The sequence below is a fragment of the Gorilla gorilla genome, chromosome 10 (assembly GCF_029281585.2).
Source record: "Gorilla gorilla gorilla isolate KB3781 chromosome 10, NHGRI_mGorGor1-v2.1_pri, whole genome shotgun sequence".
NCBI lineage: Eukaryota > Metazoa > Chordata > Mammalia > Primates > Hominidae > Gorilla > Gorilla gorilla.
This window is the reverse complement of record NC_073234.2, coordinates 37,671,990-37,697,286: the sequence shown is the minus strand read 5'-3', so window position 1 is coordinate 37,697,286 and position 25,297 is coordinate 37,671,990. Positions and strand designations below refer to the sequence as shown.

General features: G+C 35.5%; 1 protein-coding gene across 1 annotated transcript in view; it reads right to left on the bottom strand.

Moving 5' to 3' along the window:
• Positions 1–9,119: 9,119 nt before the first annotated feature.
• Positions 9,120–25,297, bottom strand: part of LOC129525975 (T-box transcription factor TBX20-like) — a 53,587-nt gene continuing 37,409 nt past the window's right edge. The window contains exons 4-5 of the mRNA XM_055358885.1: positions 11,165–11,275; positions 9,120–9,462 (exon numbers count right to left, since the gene is read on the bottom strand). Coding sequence (XP_055214860.1) covers positions 9,120–9,462; positions 11,165–11,275 — 454 coding nt within the window. The remainder of the gene's footprint in view (positions 9,463–11,164; positions 11,276–25,297) is intronic.

Genomic DNA, 25,297 nt, shown 5'->3' with positions numbered 1-25,297 from the left:
TAAATCTTTTACACAGGGGACTCATATAGGAAGATTACCAATGTATGACCTTGAGCTAGTAATTTAGCCACTCTAGGATTAATTTCCTCATCTGAAAAATGAAGACAGTTATATTTGTCTTACTGATGGTATGATTGAATGAATTAATGCTTGCAAAGCATCAAAAACACAGCACATGCTTAAACAAATGTTCCTTTATTATGTTCTAGACCGGCCATCCTATAGTGCAGTAGTGAGGATTTTTAGGTTGGTGCAAAAGTTATTGCTATTTTTGCCAACACTTCCAATTAATATTTTGCTCACTTGGTTTCTTTGTCATCAAGTGATATGTTAGTAATTATTAAACAGTAATACATGTTTTAGGTTCATTAGTTAACTGAGAGATAGTTGCCTAAATCATTATGTATCTACTCCTACTAAGGAGAGGAGTAGATTTGTGTATAAGAGGGAAATCATGACACTTAGTTTTATGTGCAGTTGAATAGAATCATGGATGTTTTCATGTTTTTACAGCTTCTGTAACAGTGGTCACTTATTTTGACCTCATTATTTTGAATGGTTATTTGAGTCACATTTTAGCTGTATACTAATGACTATAATGACTAACAAAGCAGTTAGGTTGATAATTTAATCTATGATTAATTGACAATTAAAATAGCACATTATAATTAGATAAGATGCAATATATTCTTGTATTATCTTATCATCTTTGAAACAGAGATGCCTCATGATTTAGCTTTTTTATATATATGTTTTTATTATACTTTAAGTTCTAGGGTACACGTGCACAACGTGCAGGTTTGTTACATATGTATACATGTGCCATGTTGGTGTGCTGCACCCATTAACTCATCATTTATATTAGGTATATCTCCTAATGCTATCCCTCCCGCCTCCCTCCACCCCACGACAGGCCCCGGTGTGTGATGTTCCCCTTCCTGTGTCCAAGTGTTCTCATTGTTCAATTCCCACCTGTGAGTGAGAACATGCGGTGTTTGATTTTTTGTCCTTGTGATAGTTTGCTGAGAATGCTGGTTTCCAGCTTCATCCATGTCCCTACAAAGGACATGAACTCATCATTTTCTATGGCTGCAGAGTATTCCATGGTGTATATGTGCCACATTTTCTTAATCCAGTCTATCATTGTTGGACATTGGGTTGGTTCCAAGTCTTTGCTATTATGAATAGTGCCGCAATAAACATACGTGTGCATGTGTCTTTACAGCAGCATGATTTATAATCCTTTGGGTATATACCCAGTAATGGGATGGCTGGGTCAAAAGGTATTTCTACTTCTAGATCCCTGAGGAATCGCCACACTGTCTTCCACAATGGTTGAACTAGTTTACAGTCCCACCAACAGTGTAAAAGTGTTCCTATTTCTCCACATCCTCTCCAGCACCTTTTGTTTCCTGACTTTTTAATGATCGCCATTCTAACTGGTGTGAGATGGTATCTCATTGTGGTTTTGATTTGCATTTCTCTAATGGCCAGGGATGATGAGCATTTTTTCATGTGTCTGTTGGCTGCATATGATTTAGCTTTTTTTTTTTTTCTCAAGATAGGGTCTCACTGTCACACAGGCTAAAGTGTGATGGTGCTCACTGACACCTTGAACTCCTGGGCTCAAAGGATCCTCCTGCCTCAGCCTCCTGAGTAGCAAGGACTACAGGTGCAGGCCACCACACACAGCTAATTTGTTTATTTCTGTAGAGATGGGGTATCACTATGTTGCCCAGGCTGGTCTAAAACTCCTAGCCTCAAGCACTCCTGCCGCCTCTGCCTCCCAAAGTATTGGGATTACAGGTATGAGCCACTGCACCTGGCTGCAAATTATCTGTCTTACATAGAGATCTCTAATCCAGTTATGGATATCTAAAACTTGCCTCAGTTTTTTCCTTTGTCTTTCAGTAAAACAATTGGGAATTTTAAAAAATGCAATTAAACCATGTAACCAGCAGATGGCAATAATGATCTGTAAATCAAAATTTCAAAACAGTTACTTATTAAATTCATTCTTTAAAAAAATCACTGTTCTTATAATAAATCCATTTACTAAATATGAAATGTAGGAAAATTCCAAATGTAACCCCACATAAAAATTACATTGCATATTTCATATGTCAAAATAATTAAGATATTCATCATGGCCAAGATTTAGTTTTCCAAATAATAATGACTTTGTTTTAATTGATTCAAATAATTTATTAAAGTTTTAACTTTGCACAAATACATAGATATAATTTAAGTGGATAGTTAAGTTCCATCTCTAGCCTCCAGGCTAGATAGAGGTAGTTTAGCGAAGACCATTTTGAAAACATTACAAACTTTTCCAGTTATAATTTGGTAATTTAAAATATGAATTTCACTTTAATTGAAACTTTCTGCATAAAAGATTGGTTTTTATTTGTGCTGTCTCATAATTTCTTATGCATTAAGATACTTTTCGCCCTTTGTACAGTGCAAGGAGTTGGAATTGGCACCAAAGTATTAGTCTCTACTTTATCAGCATTAGTTATTCCCAAAGATAGTGGCAAAATTCTTAGGATCTCATAGTTATTTTATTTAGTAATTGTATTTATTTTCATTATACCTTTCTAAGACTTTTTCTACAAATTCAAACATGAAATACACCCTTTGTTTAATTTTGTAGCTCCATTTTTGCCTTTGAAAAATAGGATAGCCATAGGTATGTTCTTCTTGGAGCTTACTTATTTTCTAGGTAATTTCAAATTGGTCTGTTTATAAATGTTAAAAGATCCTTTCAAATTCTTCTTCAGCAAGTTGGCTCCACTAAAAAGGTATCTTTGGACATGTTTATTTTATAAAACAACTGCTTCAGTCTAAAACCTTTCTTGGATTTACATATCTTGGATTGACTCATTTTTAAATAGTTATGTGCTGCTGTCGAATTACTTTACAGGGCCTCTTTAAATTCATATTGGATGCAGGTCTTCATGAAGGAGAAAGTGGAAAGACACCAACTTGCCGTGAAGCATACAGCAAGTTTAGATGTAAATGCATCTGTAAGTGATACTTTGCATAATGCTGTCTTTTGGACTATGGGAGAAAGGCATCTGTAATAACAAGTTGGAATTTCCAAGAGTTCCAATCTATTTTCTGTGTCCATGAGGGGGCTATCCACTCCCCACTCCTAGCCTCCCCCAAAAAACCCCAAAACCAAAAAACTAGAGCTCTGTAAGCCACACATGCCCTGGTCGTGTAGTGCTCCAGGCCCATGTCAGATACGACATACCTTATAAACAACTCCAGGCCTTTATCAGATAAGACATGCCTTATAAAGCCATGTCTTATTCAAAGGGAGGGAGGTGATCCATAAATTAATTGGGAGATTCTTTCAGCTCCAAGTAGAGAGACTGCACAATTGCATAGTATATGCACATTCATTTGAGCCAGATTGGTACTCAGTTATCACTGTTAAATGACTTAACCAACATATACACAACTATACTCATATACATGTACCACATCCCCAAATCTACAAAATCCATTTTTCCCTGGATTTGATGGTAATATACTATGTACAAACTCCATCATATTGAGATTATTTTTATTTACCACCAAAGTAACTAATATAAGAATTACTACATTCAATATTAATAAGCAAAAGCCTCTACTATATTGGTCCATTTTCCCCATTTAGTAAAAAAAAAAGTGCAGCTTGCTGCCAGTGCTCATTTAATTTTACATAAACACTTTATTTGAGGCTGAAGCAAATCTGACTGATTTTCAACATGAAAATAAAATATAAAAACTGTTCTTGGAGTTATTTATAAACAGAATTTGTCTCTAATGCTAATGTAACAGAAATGTAGATGATGATGTTACAGTAGGATTAGAGATGAGTATTTCTGGGCAAACAGGAAATGATTTAAAGAATGAGTTTCAGAGTATTTATGGGCAGATTAAATGCAAAACATAGTAAAAGTGCCAATGATACATAATGAATCTGTGTGCTGTATTTTACATAATATAATATTTTAGGTTGATTTAAGATTGAACTTTGATTATAATATAGAGTTGAAGATATATCACTAGACTAGGCCCAGTATGCTTTGGTCAATTTGTTTCTCTAGTTCTGATTTCCTCAACTATAAAATACTTTGGATGACATGGCCTAAATAAGGTCTTTTAAACTTATTTGATTCTAGTTGGTATTTGTACAAATATTTAGGTAGATGCACCTGCTAAGTCATACAGTGGCCTGTACTAAGATCTCTAATATATATCCACACATTTGCACTTATGTACAATTGGGGTAATATATAATTTTAAGCTGTTTACAAATAATATGTAATGCTTCAAATATTACATAAGGTTGATAATATATTTCTAGCAGAAATAAATATATTGCACTTAAAAAGAACTGCATTAGATGTTACTTCATAGTATTAGGCTTATAACTTTTTTTCATAAAACATTTCCCATGCCCTTCCCCCCACCCCCAGCACACATATTTCATTACAGTGACTGTTCTCACGCAATTCATTAAGCAAATGAACACAGCAAACAACAGAACTGTGATAGTGTCTACTAAAGAGGCTATATCCAATTTTATCCTTTAGGAAATAAAACAATTTCTTTTATGTTTCTGAAAATAAAGGAGGAAAAAATCCAACTAAACACAATATTTTAATGAACCAGAAGTAAAATACAACTTGTATTTTTTGTCCATATGTATTATTTCACAAAAAATGATTTTGTTTTCTTATTATCAAGATATTTCATTTATCCAGGAGAGGGTAATGAAGTTATTTGAGGGAGGGACGGAGAAAGAAGGGCTAGAAAATACTTATGGAATATTTACCTATCAAATATTTATAAATAAACCTTTCCATATGTAAGCATTCTGAAGAAAGGTAAGTCTTGGAATATTATAATTGGCATAGAATATAAGTAGCAAAGAAAGGATTTGATGGTTTTTTAAAGTTTAAGGAGTTTGTAACCTTCCCTTTGCGTGTTTACAAAAAAATCTGTACATTCTAAAATAACATAAAAACTTGTATAAAACCCATCATCCAGCCAGGCACAGCTCTTTAAAGGAGAAAGCTGAAAATCTTATCATCTGTCCAGTGATTTGTCTAGATTTAGGGTAGAGTATTGCTTTGTTTGTAATAATTATCAATTTCCTACATGTTTAATAGTGACAACAGTTTTTCTTACTTAGTCACTGGAAGATTAAGTTGTTTTTCTTGCAATTTGTTACTGTGCACATTACATAACTGGATTTTTTGAACTTTTTAGTTACTGAGTCATGGCTAAGCTTGACTGAGTATTTAATGGAGTGTAAAGTCATTTCATCCTCTTTATTCAAAAGTGATTTTTCTCAATATAAATCAGCTTATACATAAGCAGGACAGCCTGAAAAGCTACTGTGAAATACAGAAATAGGATAAATATCCTAACACCTCTTTGAAAAAGGCAGCATGGGATGAAGATACTTCACTTCTAAGAATATTTATTCCTTGGCCTTGTAGAGGGTTTTCTTTTTTGGTGGGGAGCGAGCAGTTGGAGAGGAAAGTGTGTTGTCATGGCTGGAGAAGCAAAATGACAGAGATATGGATAAGGGGGGAGACCTTCGAAAGCTCCAGAAGTCAATGTAACTCCTATAATATAGCCCTACACAGGGCCTTTGCTAGATGACGACTCATCAGGAAGCTTCTTAATATCTCTTACTCTGTGCCCACCTACTAGGAATGATGATAGGCCTTCTGGACAAGTTACCATTGTTATTAACTCAAAAGATCCAGCAACACAATATAAGCTCATTAATCTACACCTTGTTAACTAATAATCTGTGATGTGTTAGACAAGCTGGATGTGTTTACCTATATATTGCTAAGCATAGACAGAGGAGAGAAGAAGACTAAGTTAGTAAAAAAAAAAAAAAAAAAAAAAATTGAGGCCGGGTGCGGTGGCTCACGCCTGTAATCCCAGCACTTTGGGAGGCCGAGGTGGGTGGATAAGAAGGTTAAGAGATCGAGACCATCTTGGCCAACATGGTAAAATCCCGTCTCTACTAAAAATACAAAAATTAGCTGGGCATGGTAGCACGCACCTGTAATCCTAGCTACTCAGGGGGCTGAGGCAGGAGAATTGCTTGAACCCAGGAGACGGAGGTTACAGTGAGCCGAGATCATGCCACTGCACTCTAGCCTAGCAACAGAGTGAGACTCCGTCTCAAACAAAACAAAACAAAACAAAAAAAAGACCTTGAATCTACTCAGAATTATTGATATTTTAAAAACAAACCACAACTGCAAAACCTATTAAGTTCTGAATTAATTCCTCAGGATTAGATAAAGCAGGTCTGGCAGGACCTCTTTTGAGCAGCGCTTCCCATTAGCCATGCTTTTTGACACTATAATATACTCGGGGGGCGGGGTGAGGCGTGGGAGGAACCCTGAATATATTCTAAATATATTATAATTCATGGCCTTTATTATTCAATTGGCTTTCCCATTAAATAGGTAGTTCTTGAAATTACTTTTGCCAGAATGTGCGTTGGAATTTTAAATACTAAACTCCCAAGGGTTTAATAAGAATCAATGACCAGGATACCTCAGAAAGGCCCAGGGAGGGGAAATTTCTACCCCTTGGTTTCCATGGCTCAAGTGACTCTGATGAGGTTAAGCTCTATTTCACTTGTGCTTCTTCTTTTCTCTGGTTTGAATAACACTTACAAATATATATCCAATTTAGAATTTTAGGTCTGACTAGTCTTTGTTTTCTCTAAGCACTTTTATTTATAGTCTTATATTGCTTAATTACAAAATAAAATTATGAAGTCAGGAAATACTAGGTAAAACCATATTCAACAAAACACACAAATCTCTTTGAGACACACAGATTGGTAGAAATGTCAAAACAGTATGTATTAAAACAATCTTTTCATCTTCTTTGAAAATAAAATTCAGATACAGATTCACCTTAGTAGACCAGTAATTTATCAGGGTATTGAGTAGCATTATGTAAAACAGCATCTTTTGTTATTCCTGCTTTAAGCAGCAGTACTCTATATTCAAAGGAGCACTGGCAACAGGCCAGCTATTAAATAGTAAACCCCTATCCTAGCTCTATGGATAGTTTAAACATCACTCATAACTGCTTTTTTAAAGAAATGCACACCTGTACTTTGTTTGAAAACAAACTACCTGTGGGTACTACAGCATAACATGCAACAAGTTAAAAATTGGCCCACAGTGTTTGCTGTAGGATCGTGAGATGCTTTGTTAACGCAGCCCATGCTTTTCTGTAAGTAAACTTTGGAGTACAGTGGAGAATAGCAAGTGCAAAATCCAACAACAGCATCACCTAGACAGGCTGTGCCATGATGCCTTGTTTCATAGGCTGGAAGTGCCCAGAAAGGCATGTGATATGAAAAAGGCTAATATTAAAACCACCAAATAAAATCCCATGGGAGTCTGATGTGATAAGTATATTGCATTTCCCCCCAAATACACTTCTACTGTCAGTAGAAATATTTCCCATCCCTTTTAACAGATTCAATACTTTTGTAGCAAGAAGAGTAGAATGAATATTACATATAAAAATTAAATTAGAGTTTTGGAGAAATTTGCTAAGACAACAGGTTACATCCTGTAGTTGAAGTGCATTAAATCTAAAGTTGAAAAACTATTAATTTCATTAAATCTATGTTATTAGGGAAATAAATTGTTGCAAAATGCCAAATGTGTTACCCTGACTGTAAATGCATATATATATATATATATATATATATATATATATATATATATATATGCTGTTCAAAAACAAGATACAGGTCATACATAACTAAAATATTTGTTACTATTGTAAACATTAAAGGAAGGCTTAAGAAGATAGCAAAAGTTGAAAATAAAGTGGAAGAATGCTTTAGATTACTTATAAGAATTGCCAACATTTCAGTTATGGAGCCATTACCTTATCAAGCAATTTAAGATTACAGACCTAGCAAAATGGTAAAGGAGTCACTAAATGTAACACAGTAAGGAAAAAGGCCAAATTAGATGTATGGACACATTTCCACTCAGGAACATAAGTTAAATCATGGCTATCCTGGCATTTAGAATGGTCATTCTCAAATCCTTGTCAATCAGCGGCAGCAACAACAAGGCAGATTTACTGAAAATGAGAATTTGTCCAGATGCATTTTAACATCCACAAGGTCTTCCAAAACTGAAGTGAAAATGAAGGGATCTCTGGCACCAACGGCAGAGAAATCCTTCTGGAATAGAACAACCATCCTTCTGTTGCAGCTGTAAGTGAAAGCAAGCCTCACAGAACATCATGCCTAGGCTTTGGAGTGTTCCTCAGTGAATTAGTCAGTAGTGTGTTTAGAATGCAGCCCAGAAAAATCAAACTTCAGTTTCACCATGTAATATAGAGAGGCTCTTGCTTCAAAACTGTATATGGAAGATTTTTCCTCCATAACTCTAGCCCCAACCATAACTCCAGCAAGTATTTGCAATAAAGAGAACTGGGAAGAAAGAAGACTGTGAAAACTGAGCTTGTTGGTTACTGGCCCTTCAATATTACAAACAGAACTTTGTGAGGTCATTACCATGTATTCATCCACAAAACAGGATGCATTAGCATTATCTCAGCTCCTTCTCCAGCAGACTAACACAAAAGAAAACTAAACATGCTTACGCTACAGCACTACAAATATTTCTCTACTGGCTCCCATTTTCTACAGGGATAAATTGACTTCAGTTAGTCATTATGATCAGTATGCTATATAGTATGGCCTCTTTGAAGATTCTTTTATCTTTTACTGCATCAACACAGCGTTTTAACCATGAGGAATAATGCACTTTAAGATTCATCAGCTTTGTATTAGTAAACTTTCAGGCTGGCTGAGAACTTTACATGGATTCTCTCCTGAACCCAAGAGCTGTCCCTCAGATGAATCCTGGTCCGTGGTGCATTCCCTCAGTGGTAGGTTTTACTGTGAGTCCGGCTCTCCTCTTTGGTAGGTCCTGTGTCTCCTGGAAAGCCCCTGCTCCAATACCCCACATCCCACCCACCCAGCCCTGTCCTATATTTCCATACCCACTTGCACATTCTGGATCTGGATTCTCCCTATTTTAGAAGAGTCATACAAATGGCGTCATCACAGCAGAGGAATGGCGTAGTCCTTGAATGGCAGCATAGGGCCCCTGCTGAAAATAGTGATGGTATCGCGGCATGTGGAATGAAGGGAATGTGGGGCCACTCCCTTGCATGGAGCTGGCAATGGCCGATGGGGTCAAAGGCATTCCCAGTCGGCTACATGGCGGCAGAGAACCCTGGATGGGGTGAGGAATGGGTGTTGCTATGGATGCTGTGCTGGTGCCAAGAGCAGTCAGGGACTGTGGGTGCCGAAACCCAGGAAAACTGGAAGAAGATGATACCCAGGAGCTGAGAGACAAATTATCAGATGTTGTAAAGGCTGACCCTGTAAGGAAAAACACTCATTAGACTGGAAACATTGTGTCAATGTACAGATCAAGAATTAAATTATCTGTAAAGATCAATTTGTGTTTAAGAATATTTAATACATCTGTAATTTAGAAAGACAAACACACATGAGATCTGTCACGAGGCAAATCTACTTTTCTAGGTAAGAAGATGATATTTACACCTTGCATGGAATAGAGAATTTACTAAATGGAAAAAGACAACTCATTGGATAGCCTGCACACTCCCACAGACTGACCAAAACATTAATACCCTGCCTGCAGGTAATGACCTGATTCTCTTAAAAAAAGCTGCAAATACCTGATATCTGTTCTGACGTCTGTAGTGTCATAAGGAAGGCTGAATGTATTAAATCTCTACCAAGCTGTCTGGTTTCCAAAACTGTTGTGAGAACCTAAGAAAGTAAGTTTTCCTACCACAGCATCCAGAAATTTAGAATAGAGTTGACACTGAATTTTCTAACTGTATACAGTTGTCCCTTGAACAACAGGGGTTGGAACTGCACAGATCCACTTACATGCAGATATTTTTCACTACAATTTACACTGAGTGTGCCTGACCCCTCTTGCCTCACTTTCACCTCCTCCACCTCTTCAGCCTCTACAACCTCCGAGACAGCAAGACCAACCCCTCCTCTTCCTCCTCTGCCAACTCGTGTGAAGATGAGGATGAAGACCTTTATGATGATCCACTTCCACTTAAGGAATAGTAAATATATCTCCTTTCTATGATTTTCTTAATAACTTTTTCTCTAGCTTGATTTATTATTAGAATACAGAATGTAATACATGTAACATACAGAATATGTGTGAATTGACTGTTTATGTTATAGGTAAGGCTTCTGATCAACAGCAGGCTATTAGCAGTTAAGTTTTAGGAAGTGAAAAGTTATATGCATGTTTTGGACCACGCAGGAGTTGGTTCCCCAACCACTGTGTTGTTCAAGAGTCAACTGTAATACTAGTGGTTCACTTGGACTGAGTAATAAGAAATGTCCTATGTTTTCACAGATTATATAATTTCATATTAAGGACATAAAACAATGCAGAGGACTCTCTCCCCATACGAACTTTACTGTTCCCAGAATGGAGCCCCTCTGGGCTCTTTTCTCTGGACTCTCTTCCCAGATGCAGAGGGCTGCTCTCTAAGCCTTGGGAACAGAGAAACTTTGTTCAGTTCCTGCTGTCAACATTGGGGCCACTTCCTCTATGTAATATCCTTCATTAGGACAATCCTCTTTTAAAAGTGTTTTCTATTTTGGTTTTTGATTCTAACAAATTATACCTGACATAGATGGAACAGATATATTCCCTGACTTTCAGATTATGAAACTGAGGTTCAGAAGGACTTGGTGACTGCCCCCAAAGTTCAACAGCTCTTATGTACTAAATCATGGACAAGTAACTCCTGATCCCTGCCTCAAAGGCTCAGTATTCTTTCACTTAAAAAAAAAACAAACCATAGGAAACCTGCAGGCAGCATCATCGCCTATGATTCAAAGGCAAAATAATGAAATCTGTGAGGATCAGTGTCGGGGCTCTCCCTTCTCAGGGAGGCTCCTGAAATCCTTTCCCGGCATCATGTACTCTGAGGACTGGCCATCTCATCAACGACCTGCCCCCATTCTCCTTTAGGTGCTCTGCCTCCCAGCAATTCCATGGCCTTGGAAGCTACCTTATCTCGATTTGGGGTTGTCTGACTCTCATCCCCCAAGACATCTTCTTCTCCTTCATAGGTACGGATGGGTGAAGGTGCATAGGAATGCTTTTGAATCAGGATCTCCACACTTTCCCTAGGTTAGAGTGACATATCACAGATTAACTAAAATGTAAAGGACTCAGAGATAGAGAGAGGTCTTAGAGGTAACTCACTAATCAGTAAAACCATTTTCTCAGCCAAAAAGCAACCACTGCACAGAAAGATGAAATTCAAAACATGTACATTTATTCTGTTGTACAGTGACTCCTCAGAGACATGACCTCAGGTGTATGACTGCAAGCAAACATCACTGACTAGGACAAGGACAATCCCCTGAAATACTTTAAAATGAAGGACAAAGGGGTGAACAGGAGCTATGAAACCTGACCACAGGAATATGGAATTCCATGATGTGAAAAATAATGAGTGATGAATTTACTGCAAGGAGCTGCAATGACTCTTCTTACTGACTTCATCAGCTAACAAATACAAAACAAATACTCAGTTGATAAAAATTGCACTGATCCAACAACCGATGAAATGTTGGCAAAAAGTTCAAATTATCATTAGTCAGCGAAAGACTCTAATATTCACCAAGAAATCAAACAAATTCATAGATTATAGTACAATATAGATAGTTTGGGTAATGAACACTAAGATCCTTGTTGCTGTAAGACTGAAAATTACAAAAAACCCATGAAGAAAACACAAATGACCAATAAGGAGTTTTAGCCTCTAGGTAAATTGGTACATTGTCTTGCAGATGGTCTTCCTCCTGTAACATAGTCTATCAACGAAACAGTGAGGTTAACTTTAAAAAATAAAAAAAATATTTTGGCATTGGACAATTTGACCTTCTGCTTAAAAAAAAAAAAAAAAAAAAAAGCCAGTACAATTTTAGCCAATTTGTTTGCCAAAAGTGCATACTGATAACAGATTAGTCTGCATGGTACACATTTCTGGAACAGCTGTGGCCCAAAGACCAATGCCAAATTGACCAGAAAAGGACAAAAGAAGACTTATAAGATATGTGTTAAATGAGGAAGGACAAACAAAACACCACATTTCATATTGAGGGAATAAGCAAAGCAAATAAAATGTCATAATAACTTTTTAAAATGTCAACACTTGTCAACATTTCACATAAATATGCAAACTTTACCTGTGAAAAATTACTACCTAATTCATAGTAAATTTGGTGTTGTAGAAAGCTTATATACCCACATAGATGAAGGCATTTTATAATATATAGTATGACTATGACTATGAGGACTTAAGGATATGCGTAAAAGGAAAATTAACTCCACCACTATTTAAGTTACATCTCTATTCTCAAATTGTTTTAGAGTAAGAATAAAGTACCACCTCTTATAGTCAAAATAATTAGGATCCAGATCCACTGCATTAACACATAGGTGTCAAAAAGAATGAGGTCATTCCGTATGTATAGATATGGAATAATTTTCAAGATATATTAAGTGAAAAAAGTAAAATACAGAATGATATGTAAAGTATGCTACCATTTGTGAAGTTAGAACACAGGATATGTATGTTCATATATGCCTGCATATGCACAGGATTTCTAGAATGTTCCAGTTTCCAGAACAAGAAACTGCCTAGAAGAGGTTACCTCTGCAGGGTGAAATCAGGGACTTGAAGGATTGGAGTAGTGATTCTCAAATTTGTGTGTATGTTTGAATCAACTAGGGATCTTGAAACAAACAAACAAAAAAACTATATTGAGATATGATTAAAATACAAAAAGTGGCACATATTTAAAGTGTATGGGGCCGGAGCCGGGGCCGGTGGCTCACGCCTGTAATCCCAGCACTTAGGGAGGCCCAGGCGGGTGGATCACCCAAGGTCAGGAGTTCAAGACCAGCCTGGCCAACATGGCAAAACCCTGTCTCTATTAAAAATACAAAAATCAGCCGGGCATGTTGGTGGGCACCTATAAACCCAGCTACTCAGGAAGCTGAGGCAGGAGAATTGCTTGAACCTGAAGGCAGAGGTTGCAGTGAGCCAAGATCGTGCCACTTCACTCCAGCCTAGACAAAAGGGTGAAACTCCATCTTAAAAAAATAAAAATAAAGTGTAGTTTGATCAGTTTGGGCATATGTATGCACCAGTAACACCATTGCCACAAGCACAATAACAAAAATATCTAACACCTACAAAAGCTAGCTTCCTCAAGCTCCTATGCTCCATGGTCCCCATCGCAACAAACCTTTCCAAGGAAACCACTAATATAATATCTGTTCTTGCAGATTAGTCCGCATTTTCTAAACTTTTACAAAGATGAAATCTTACCTAATATATTCTTTTTTATCTGGCTTCTTTCACTCAGCATATTTTAAGATTTATCATGTTGGGGCATACATTAATATTTCTTGCTCTGAGTATCATTATATTGCATGGATATATTATGGTTTATTCACTTATTGATGGATATTTGACTTGTTTCCAGTTTTTGAATGTTAAAATGAAGCTGCTACACATATTCATGCATACTTTTTAACAAATGGACATATACTTTTATTTATCTTGGAAAGACATCTAAGGATGAAATGACTAAATTGCATATATGTGCAATTTTTAAAGAAACTGCCAAACTATTTGTCAAAGTAGTCATACAATTTAGCATTCCCACCATCAGTGTATGAGAATTCCAGGTCCTCTATACTCTCACTGACGCCTGATATGGTCAACGTTTAATTTTAGCTATTGTAATATGCATGTGCTGGTATTCCATCATACTTTTAATTGTGTTCCCCTAATGACTACAATGTTGAACATCTTTTTCTGTGCTTATTTGCTTCCATATTTCTAGCTGTTAATAATCTGTTTATTTAAAAAATTAGGTTATTTGTTTTCTGAGTTTTGAGATTTCTTTTTATATTCTGGGCACTGGTGTTTATAGAATATATGATTTGCAAATATTTTCTTCTAGGCTGTGGCTTGTGTTTTCTCTCTCCTAAACAGTTTCTTTTTAAAAGCAGAGTTTTTAATTTTGATGAAGTGCAATTTATCCATTTGTAATTCTATGGATCATGCTTTTGGTGCCATATTTTAAGATCTTTGCCTAGCCCAAGACCACAAAAGTTTTCTCCTAGTTTTTTTCTGAAAGTGTTATAGTGTGAGGTTTTATGTTTGTGTCTATGATTCATCTTGAGTTAATTTTATATATGAATGAGTTATGAATTGTTTATTTTTGTACTTATGAATATCCCATTATTTCAACATTACTTGTTGAGAAGACTGTCCCTTCTCCATCACATACATGTGGGTCTACTCTTGGACTCTTTATTCTATTTATGTGTTTGTGGAACTTGACACCAAAACTATACTGTCTTGATTACTGTAGCTGAGTATAGGTATTGGAACTTTTGACATTAGGTAGTATTAGTACTCTATCTTTTTTTTCAAAGTTGTTTTGGCTATTCTAGTTCTTTGCATTTCCATATGAAATTTAATATTACTTTGTCAGCCTCTATAAAAAAGACTCCTGTGATTTTGGTCAGGATTATTTTAGATCTACATATCAATTTGTGCATAACTGACATCTTAATATTGCATCCTTCAAATCATGAACCAGTATATCCTTCCGTTTCATTAGGTCTTCTTTAATTTCTCTCAGCAATGTTTTCGTAGTTTTAAGTATATATGTCTTGCATATCCTTTCCAGATTTATCCCTACTTTGTATTATAGTAAATATTGCTTTTTAACTTCAATTTCTGATATTCATTTATAATAGATAGAAATACAATTTATTTTGTATATTGATCTTGTATTCTGTGAACTTGCCAAACACACTTGTTCTAGTGGGTTTTGGAGATTTGGGTTTTCTGTATAGATAATCACGATGCCTGTACACAAAGATAGTTTTACTTCTGTCTTTTCAATCACAATGACTTTGATTTTTCCTGACTTATTGCAATGGCTAAAACTACCTGTACAATGTTGAATTAGCAGTGGTAAGAATGTGCCGGGCACAGTGGCTCACACCTGTAATCCCAGCACTTTGAGAGGCTAAGGTGGGCGGATCACCTGAGGTCGGGAGTTCAAGACCAGCCTGACCAACATGGAGAAACCCCGTCTCTACTAAAAATACAAAATCAGCTGGGCGTGGTGGGCCATGCCTGTAATCCCCGCTACTCGGGAGGCTGAGGCAGGAGAATCACTTGAACCCGGGAGTCGGAGGTTGCAGTGAGCCAAGATCAAGCCATTGCACTCCAGCCTGGGCAACAAGAGCGAAATTCCATCTCAAAAAAAAAAAAAGAACAGACATCAATAACTTGTTCTTTATCTTACAGAAAGCATTCCATTTTTCACCATTAGGTATAATATTCATTCTAGGTTTTTTGTACATACAATTTACCAGACTAAAGGTTCTCTTCTATTCCTAGTTTGCTGAGAGTTTTCAAGAATAGAGGTTGAATTTTGCTAAATGCTTTTTCTGTGTCTGTTGAGACAATCATAGTTTTGTTTTTAGTTTGTCAGTACGATCATTACATCCATTGAATTTCAAATGTTAAATCAACCTTGCAGTCCTGACCTAGGCCCTAGTTATTTATGACATATTATCGTTTTTTTAATTCAATTTCCTAAAATTCTGTTTAGAATTTTTCCATGTATATTCATGAAGAATATTGGTCTTTCTCTAGTTTTAGTATCAAGATAAGGCTAGTCTCATAGAATTAGTTAAAACTCTTCCCTCCTCTTCAATTTTCTAGAAGATTTCAGGTAGAATTGTCATTATTTCTTCCTTAAATGTTTGGTATCATTCACCGGTGAAACCATCTGGACCTAGAGTTTTCTTTGTAAAAGTTTTTTAACTACAAATTCAGAACTATCAGAGTATCTGTTTTCTCTTGAATGAGCTTTGGTAGATTCTGTCTACGAGAAATTTGTCCATTTTGTTTAAATTGTTAGATTTTAATTGTAAGTGTTCATAATATTCCTTTATTATCTTTCCTTTTAATACCTGTAGAACCTGTAGTGATATTTATTTCTTTCATTCTTGATTATGGTAATTTATATTTTCTTCCCTTATTTTCTTGCTCAGTTTGGCCAGCAGATGGTCAATTTTATTAATCTCTACTTTTTGTTTCATCGATTTTTCTCTACTTCTTCCCTGTTTTCTATTCCATCAATTTCTACTCTGATATTTATTATTTTCTTTCTTCTACTTGCTTTGGGTCTCATTTACTCTTGTCCTAGTTTCTTGAGATTGAAGATGAGGATATTGATTTGGGACCCTTCATTTCTAAAGCAGAGATGTAGCACTATAAATTTTCTGGAAGTAATGTTTTAGCAGAAGCCTGCAAGTTTTATATGCTGTATTTTCATTTTTATTTGGTTCAAAATATTTTCTAATTTCCCTCTTGATGTCTTCCTTCCCCCAAGGGTTGTTTAGACATGTGTTATTTGACTTTCAAATATTTGGGGACTTTAGAGATATCTTCTTGTTATTTTCTCTAATATAATTCCATTACGGTCAGAGAGCACACTTTGTATGACTTGAATGCCCTTGAATTTATTGAGACTTCTTTTGCATAGAGTGTAAGATCTTTATAAATGTTCTGTGTATACTTGCAAAGAAGGCATATTCTGCTAATTTTAGATAATATTTTCTTTTTTTTTTTTTGAGACAGAGTCTCACTCTGTCACCCAGGCTGGAGTGCAGTGGCGTGATCTCGGCTCACTGCAAGCTCTGCCTCCCGGGTTCATGTGATTCTCGTGCCTCAGCCTCCCAAGTAGCTGGGACTACAGGCGCCCACCACCACGCCTGGCTAATTTTTTTGTATTTTTAGTAGAGACCGGGTTTCACCATTTTAGCCAGGATGGTCTCGATCTCCTAACCTCATGATCCACCTGCCTCAGCCTCCCAAAGTGCTGGGATTACAGGTGTGAGCCACCGTGCCCAGCCTAATTTTAGACAATATTTTCTAAACATCAATTGGGTCAAGTTAGTTGATACTGTTGTTCAAATTTTCTGGGTCTTTACTCATTTTCTGTCTACTTGCTCTATCAATTACTAAGAAAGGGATATTAAAATTTCCAACCATGATTGTATATTTGTCTGTTTTTTTATACTTCTGTCAGACATAAAGATGTAGGACTGTATATTACCCTTGAAGAATGGAGCCCTTTATTAGTATGAAATTATCTACTTTATCCCCAGTAAAATTCTTTTCTCTGAAATCTACTTTGATATTAATACAACTCTTAAGTTTTTCAAAATTATTGTTAACATGCTACTTTTTTCATTGCTTTACTTTCAACTTATTTCTTTACATAGAAAGCACATTTCTTGTAGGCAACATATAATCAGGTCTTACTTTTTAATTCAAACTGACAATCTCTGCTTTTTGAGATATGTAGTGCATTTATATTTAAGGTGATTATTGATATAGTTAAGTTGAAGTCTGGCTATTTGTTTTCTGTTTGTCCCATCTGTTCTTTTTTATCTCTTTCCTCTTTTTTGCTTTCTTTTGGGTTTTCTTTAAATGATTTCATTTCATGTTCTTTGTTGGTTTATTAGATATAACTTTATTTTGTTATTTTAGTAAATGACTTAGGATTTATAGTAAATATCTTTAAGTTGTCACAATCTACCTTCAAGTGACACTAAATCTTTCAAGTTAGTATAAGACCCTCAAAATAATATATTTTCATTTCTCCCTTCCAGCCATTGTGCCATTCTTGTCAAACATTTTATTTTTTATATAAACTCCATTCTAATTGTTATAATATTTGTTTAAAAGGTTAACTATCCTCTTAAAATATTTAAATAATAAAAAATTAATCTACTTATCCATGTAGTTCTTATTCCTGTGCTCTTCATGCCTTTGTTTACATCCAGATTGACATCTGGTATAATTTTCTTTCTGGTTGAGGGACTTCCTTTAAAATATCTGTACTGCAGTTTACTGGTGGTGAATTCTTCGCCTTTTGTATGTCTGAAAAAGTCTTTATTTTGCTTTTGTTTTTTTGAAAGATATTTTTGCTGGGTAAAGAATTCTAGTTAATAGACTTGATTTCTTTTTCAGTACAGATGATCCCCAACTTGCAATGGTTCAACTTACAAATTTTCAGCTTTACAATGGTGCAAAAGCAGTAGGCATTCAATACAGTCCTCAGCTTATGATGGTGTTATATCTGGACTTAGACACTTTTGACTTATGAAATTTTCAATTTATGATGAGTTTATCCAACCATAACCCCATTATTAGTCAAACAGCACCTATACTTTAAAGATGTTGCTTCACTGTCTCCTAATTTACTTTGTTTCTAATGAGAAATCTGTACTCATCCTTATCTTTGTTCCTCTTATGTAATATGTCTATCATTCTCTGGCTGTTTTAATATTTTCTTTATATCACTAGTTTTGTGCAATTTGACTGTAACATAATTTGGTATTATTTCTTCGTGCTTTTTGAGCTTGGGTTTGTTGGGCTTCTTTGGATTGTGTTTACAATTGTCATTCAATTTGAAAAATTTTTAGATATTATTTCTTTGGGTATATTTTTTGTCCCACCTCCCAACCACCTTTAGGGCCTCCAATTACACAGATATTAGGCCACTTGAAATTTTCCCACAACTGACACTCTTTCAATTTTTAAAAATTTATCTTTGCTCCTTGTGTTTCATTTTGGGTAGTTTCTATCACTATGTCTTCAAGTTCACTAATCTTTTCATCTGCAGTGTCTATCTGCCACTAATCCCATCCAGTATATTTTTCATTTTATACACTGCAGTTTTCATCTTTAGAATTGTGACTTTGATTTTTGGTAAATCTTCTACATCTCTCCTTAATTTCTGGAATGTTTGGAATACAATCATAGTAAGTGTCTGAATGTCCTTGTTATTAATTAGAATATCTATGTGAGTTCTGACTTAGTTTCAACTGATTATCTCTTCACTATGGGTCATATTTTTCTGCATCTTTGCATTCCTGGTAATCTTTAATTAGATACTAGGCATTGTGAATTTTGTGAGGTGCTGAATATTTTTGTATTCTATTTATAAGGACATAAATATAAGACATGTCTTGAGGTTTCTTTTGGGATATAGTTAAGTTACCTGGAAATAATTTGATCCTTTGGGAGTTTGCTTTCAAGATATTTTAAGTAGGACTGGAACACTAGTTGAGGGCTAATTCTTCCTCACTACTGAAGCAAAACCCTTCTGAATAGTCTACCAAATGCCTTCTAAATCACAAGGTTTTCCAGTCCAGCTGATTACATCAGGCATTATCACTGGGTGACCACGAGGTACTGTTTGTTTCCCCCTAATCTTTTCAGGTACTCTTCCCTGCAGCCTCTGGTAGTTTCATCGTATGGCTTCCCTTAGCAAATCTCAGCTGAACACTCAAAAGGGATCCTCTATAAATCTTTGGAGTTCTTTAGGGATCCTCTGTAGATCTTTGAGTGCTTTTTCCATGCAGCTTTCACCTTTTCTATTGCCTGTCCTGTGAATTCTCACTGTTTTGGTCTCTGCAAACTCAGCTCTGACCTCTCAACTCAGGGAGTCTGGTGGGCTCTGCCTGTATTCTCCCCCACTGCCATGGTCTATACCCCCTCAGGAAATAAGCTGCATCATCACAGGGCTCACCTCATTTGTTTCCTATCCCTCAGAGATTATTGTCTTTTGTTGCCTGATATCCAGTGTCATAAAAAACATTGTTTTGCATATTTTGTGTTTCTTAGTTGTTTCAGGAAATAGGGTATATTTGGCCCTTGTGGCTTTACCTTTACTAAAAGCAATGTCTCTCCAGGGGAACTTCTAAAAATTCCAAAGCTGACACCACAGTCCCATACCAATTAAATCACAATCTTTGGGAGTGGGAGACAGGCTTCAGTAATTGTTAACATTCCCCCCTGGTGATTCCAATGAGGAGGCAAGTTTAGAAATGGAAGATAGGTGTGAGGATGGATACTTTTCACCATATACTCCTGTATAACTTTTGAATTTTGGATGTATGTATTATTTATTTAAAATTAATTTCACATTACAAAATGAGACTATGATAACCCACCAATGAACAAAAACAAAAGAACTGCTGGTCTAACATTGGTACTTTGGGAACCCATTATAGTGAGTTGGTTAAAAAATATAATTATGCTGATTTTTTAATCAATGTAATTTATGTATGGTAAGCAGTGCAATATATTGGAAATATCATGGGCTTTAATGTCATTTATCAAATGCATGAATGAATAGACGAGTAGGTGATCATCTACAACCATTTTCACATTCTGACTTTGTTACTTTCTTAACTTCTCTTTATCTATACACTGGGGAGCCTAACATCTGCCTCACAGGGCCACTCATTCATTGAAAAAAAAGTATTGAGTCACTACTATGAACAAGGAATTGCAGAGATAGCACAAAAAAAAAAAAAAAATTCCCTGTCTAGTGAGTGATGAGGGTAAAGGGAAGACTGGGAGTTGGGGTGAAAAGTGGGGGAGAGAACAAGAAAAACATGTAGTATGTTAGATGTTGATAATAGTGCTATGGAAAATAAAAATAAAACAGAGAATAACAATAAGAAGTATTACTATAAGGATTAAATGAGAAAATGCATTTGAATTACCTAAAATAGTGTCTGGCACATAGAAGATGGTAAATATAAGTGCCTTTAAATGTATATCTAAAACAGGTAAAAATATTTTATCCTCTTAGATTATATTTTTTCCAATTTATTCTGCCTGTCTGTATAATCCTAATTCAGAATAATGTGGTCCAAACAGGATTCTTCTCAGTGACTGAATGCTAAAGTTGGTGGAGAAATTGACTAAATATTACTTGCAGTTCTATTATAAAACTATATCTGACATCAAAGAGAAATGTTAAGCTTTAGTGAGTCCATTATCACTTGTTTAAAAGTGTAACCTATTTTTAAATATCCCTTGAACAGACTTATTGAATCCCATAAGTTAGGCTTGTTGAAATGAAAACATTTTATCATTCACTGAGAGGTACTGGTGAATATATTCAAAGCAAAAGCTAATGGGGAGGATAATCTGGCATAACACGGACCCTAATTATTTTACCAGCTGCCATATATTTTAATCTTTATATACAAACACCTGATAATGTTGAATCCCCCCCCAACAGCCTAAACAGCTGATGTTATTTACTCAAAGGCTTAATTTACTACAATATTAGAGAGTGACTGTCTTTTGAGGTCATTAAGAAGAAAGTCAAGTGAGCTGAGCAACCTCTAATAAAACGACAACTATAACATACATTCAAGCTGATGTCCTTTAAGTCTGAAGCATAAGTCATATTAACAAAATTTTATATGAACATAGGAAAGAATTAGGTGGTTATTTTCACATGCAAAAGAACTTGTTTCAATATCTTGGAAGATATTTTTTGTATATTTATAAACGATTTGCTGTCCATGGGCCCAAATTCTGGATGGTGTTTTTCTAAGGTGTATTCCTCTTCCCACAAATTGCACATAACTGCTAAATTCATGCACTTAATTTGTTTTTTAAAAAAGAGTGTAATAGTTACGTCTCTAAAAAGCACACTTAATAAGATTTAAATATCTTTCACATAACACACACAAGACAAATAATTTCCCAAGTAACACAGTGAAACATTTTGCTTTTCTGAAAGAACATTATATTTATTTTGCCCTTGCTAGATCACTGGTATCATTACTTATGCTAGTCTCTAGGAGGGGAAAAGAGGGATTTTATTGAAGTGATTTACTTGTGTCAGGCCTGGAAGTGAACTGAAAGCAATGGCAGTTCTTATATAAAGGATGGCATAATTGAATTATTGCCTTTTAAGTGATTGAAAACAGTGGTGCATATCAGGGCCATCTCTTCAAAGATGTTACAAAGAGTAGTCAGGCCATGATGTTTACTTTATGTCTAATCCTTGTTTCCAGCAGAAGGAGAAGTGCAAAGAATCTGTTTAGCCTGGAAGCCCACTGTGAGAATTTCTAAAATACTGTACCCTGAAAAATGAGAATGGCTCACCAAACAGGTCAAGTGATTTAGGTATCACAAGCTATGACACTATCTTGTAATGCTAATTCTGTCACATCCCAATGCAACAGACTGTAGTTTTAGTAGACTTAACTTTGGATTTAATAAGGTAGATAAAGTGGGTACTGTTATTGAAGGTCAGTCTTTCTAACATCTAATGCTAAATATTTTTTCTAGGCAAAAAAAAAAAAAAAAAAAAAAAAAAGGCCATCATTACCTTCTTTGATCTTTAAAACATCTCCTCTGACTACTTTGTAACCATCAATTTCAGAAATGGTACACACGTCGGAGACACAATCATGGCCAGAAAATGGGCAAAACAGAGGATCACTACAATGATTATCCTGCTCTGCCAAAACATTCAGAACCATTTGAAGTCATTTGGACTATTTATTCAACCTCTAGACAAGCAAAACCTGCACCCTATCAGTACTGAAACTGGTTGCCCTTCCTCTATCTTTGAAACTAAAGTGCAAATTTCTCAATGCTCAAAAAGCAAAACTTTCCCTTCCCCTCACATTCTCCTTTGCAACACCATTGTTCCTAATACAATCCTCCTTTACTGCAATTACTAGATTGACGGCAATTATATGTTTTCAGGTCTGTCTCCACTACTACGCTGCTGGCCCTTGATTGAAAATACTACTACTACTTTCTTGATCTAGGCAGGGGTTCTCAGACTTTAGTGTTCACCAGAAGCACCTGGAGGGCTCATCAAAGGACAGATTGTCAAGCACCATCCTAGACTTTCTGTCTCAGTAGGTCTGGGGTGTGGCCTGAGAAGGTGCTGCTCAATATGTTCCAGGTGCTGCTGATGCTGCTGAGAACCACTGCCCTAGTGAAGTGGTTAGGGGCATGTTTGCTGGAGCAAGTCTGCATATCTTGAACCCTGCCCAGCTACTTGCCAGCTGTGTGCTCACAGGCAAATTACTTCACTTTTTCATGCCTCCCTTTTCTCATCTGTAAAATAAGGATATCAATATGATAAAGCTCTTAGAGTTATTAAGATTAAGTGAATTAATACACAGAGAGCTTAATTGGTACCTGACACATAAGTGCTCAATAAATGTTTATAGATAACAAAATTAAATTATCTTTATTGTTATTATTGAGCATTGAGATTATGTGTTCCAGAAGGTGCTTACATGATGATAATCATTTTAGATGAACCTGAGACTACCAGTTTCTATAACTTGCCATGCTTTGTTTAAACCTTCCTTCCTTATACATGCCAGAGACGAAATTAATATTAAATGTTATTTCAATTTACATTCTCATTTTCTCTCCTAAATATAGACCTGGCAAAACTGTGTTCAAAGAGAAAATGTCAAATCCATTAAAATAAAATATAATTTATAAAAAACAAAATATATAATATTGTTTTTGCTCATTAGTTTGTTCATTTTTACATCACATCTTACTGAGTCTTTGTAAATAACTCCTTGTCACAACATTTTTCCAAAGATTGATACAGATATATTATAAATTACTGGAAGACAATGTATCAATATTCGTAACTTCCACAAAATACTTAATAAATGAAAACTTTAGATAATACAATTTAGGAGGTATTATAAATCATTAATTTTAATTTGAGAACTGAAATATACAATCCATTTTGGAAAAACAAAATGACTCTAACTTAATCTTTTAAAAAGCTTTTAGGCTTTAGTTTATTTTTAATTATTTGACTTAATCTTGTTGATTTTTCTTTTCAGTAATATACATTTCTGGTTTTGTATTATCATTAGAAACTCAAATAAGTAATCTGTACCACTGAAAAAACCCAAAAACTATTATGCTTAGTTTTCTAAGTTGTATGGCTGTGACAACCATATAAAAAATTCTGACAAAGTACAGATTACTCAGCTTAGAAATAAACATCAGTAAACTGTGAGGCAGGCAACAAATATTCTTCATACACAGATAGAAAGAAAGACACAGCAAGAAAAGAAGGATAATTTACAACCGTAAGTTAATTGTGAATAACTCTACTCCATCAGACTCACTGGTCCGGCACTTCCAGTTCATACGGTTTTATAAAATAAATGCTTCCTCTAAAAAGCTGTGGATAAATGAGTAGCATTTTAAGTGCAGAAACACATCTTGCTAACTAAAAAATTTTGTGGTGACCCCTTCTATAATTTGAAAAAAAATTAGTTCTGTTAAACGCCATTCCTTCTTTCTTGCTGTTGTCAATAGATTTTGATTTTATTAAATTAACATACTTTATTTAAAAGCAGACTTTTTTTTTGAGATGGAGTTTTGTTCTTGTTGCCCAGGCTGGAGTGCAATGGCTTGATCTTGGCTCACTGCAACCTCCGACTCCCGGGTTCAAGTGATTCTCCTGCCTCAGCCTCCCGAGTAGCGGGGATTACAGGCATGCACCACCACGCCTGGTTAATTTTGTATTTTTAGTAGAGACGGGGTTTCTCCATGTTGGTCAGGCTGGTCTCAAAATCCTGAGCTCAGGTGATCCGCCCACCTTGGCCTCCCAAAGTGCTGGGATTACAGGTGTAAGCCATTGCGCCCGGCCCAAAAGCAGACTTTAATCTGTCTACCAAGCAAATCTGCTTCCATTTTATGCATGCAGACTTTTATACTAAGTCTATCTTTGCTAAAGATTTAAAGAAAATTATTTCTTTCCCAAGAAGCTGTGCATTCAGATTCTTTATCTATATCTGGGCTTTGGTATCTTCTATAAAGTAAGGAACTTCTATAAAATAAAGACGTGGTGGAATGGATTAGACAATCTTGAAGATTTACTATGGTTTTAATGATTTATAAATCTGTAAATATATAAACGAAAGTAAAAATTTTAAAACAACTGTTTTGAAAAATCCCAGTACTAGTTGCAAAAAACCCTGAGTTCTAGCCCCAGGTCTTCTACTATTCGTGTGGCACTGGGCAAGTCACTTGAGCTCCTGGGGCCCTAACTGCTGTGTGATTATAATGACAAAGATAAACTAGGTAACTCCTAAATTTCACTCTAACTTCAAAATACATACTTCCTAGAAAACCAATTAATTATATTCTGGAAGTTTAAAATCAAAATACCAGGGTACACTTTAGTATATAATATAATTTTAAAATATGTTTTTACTAT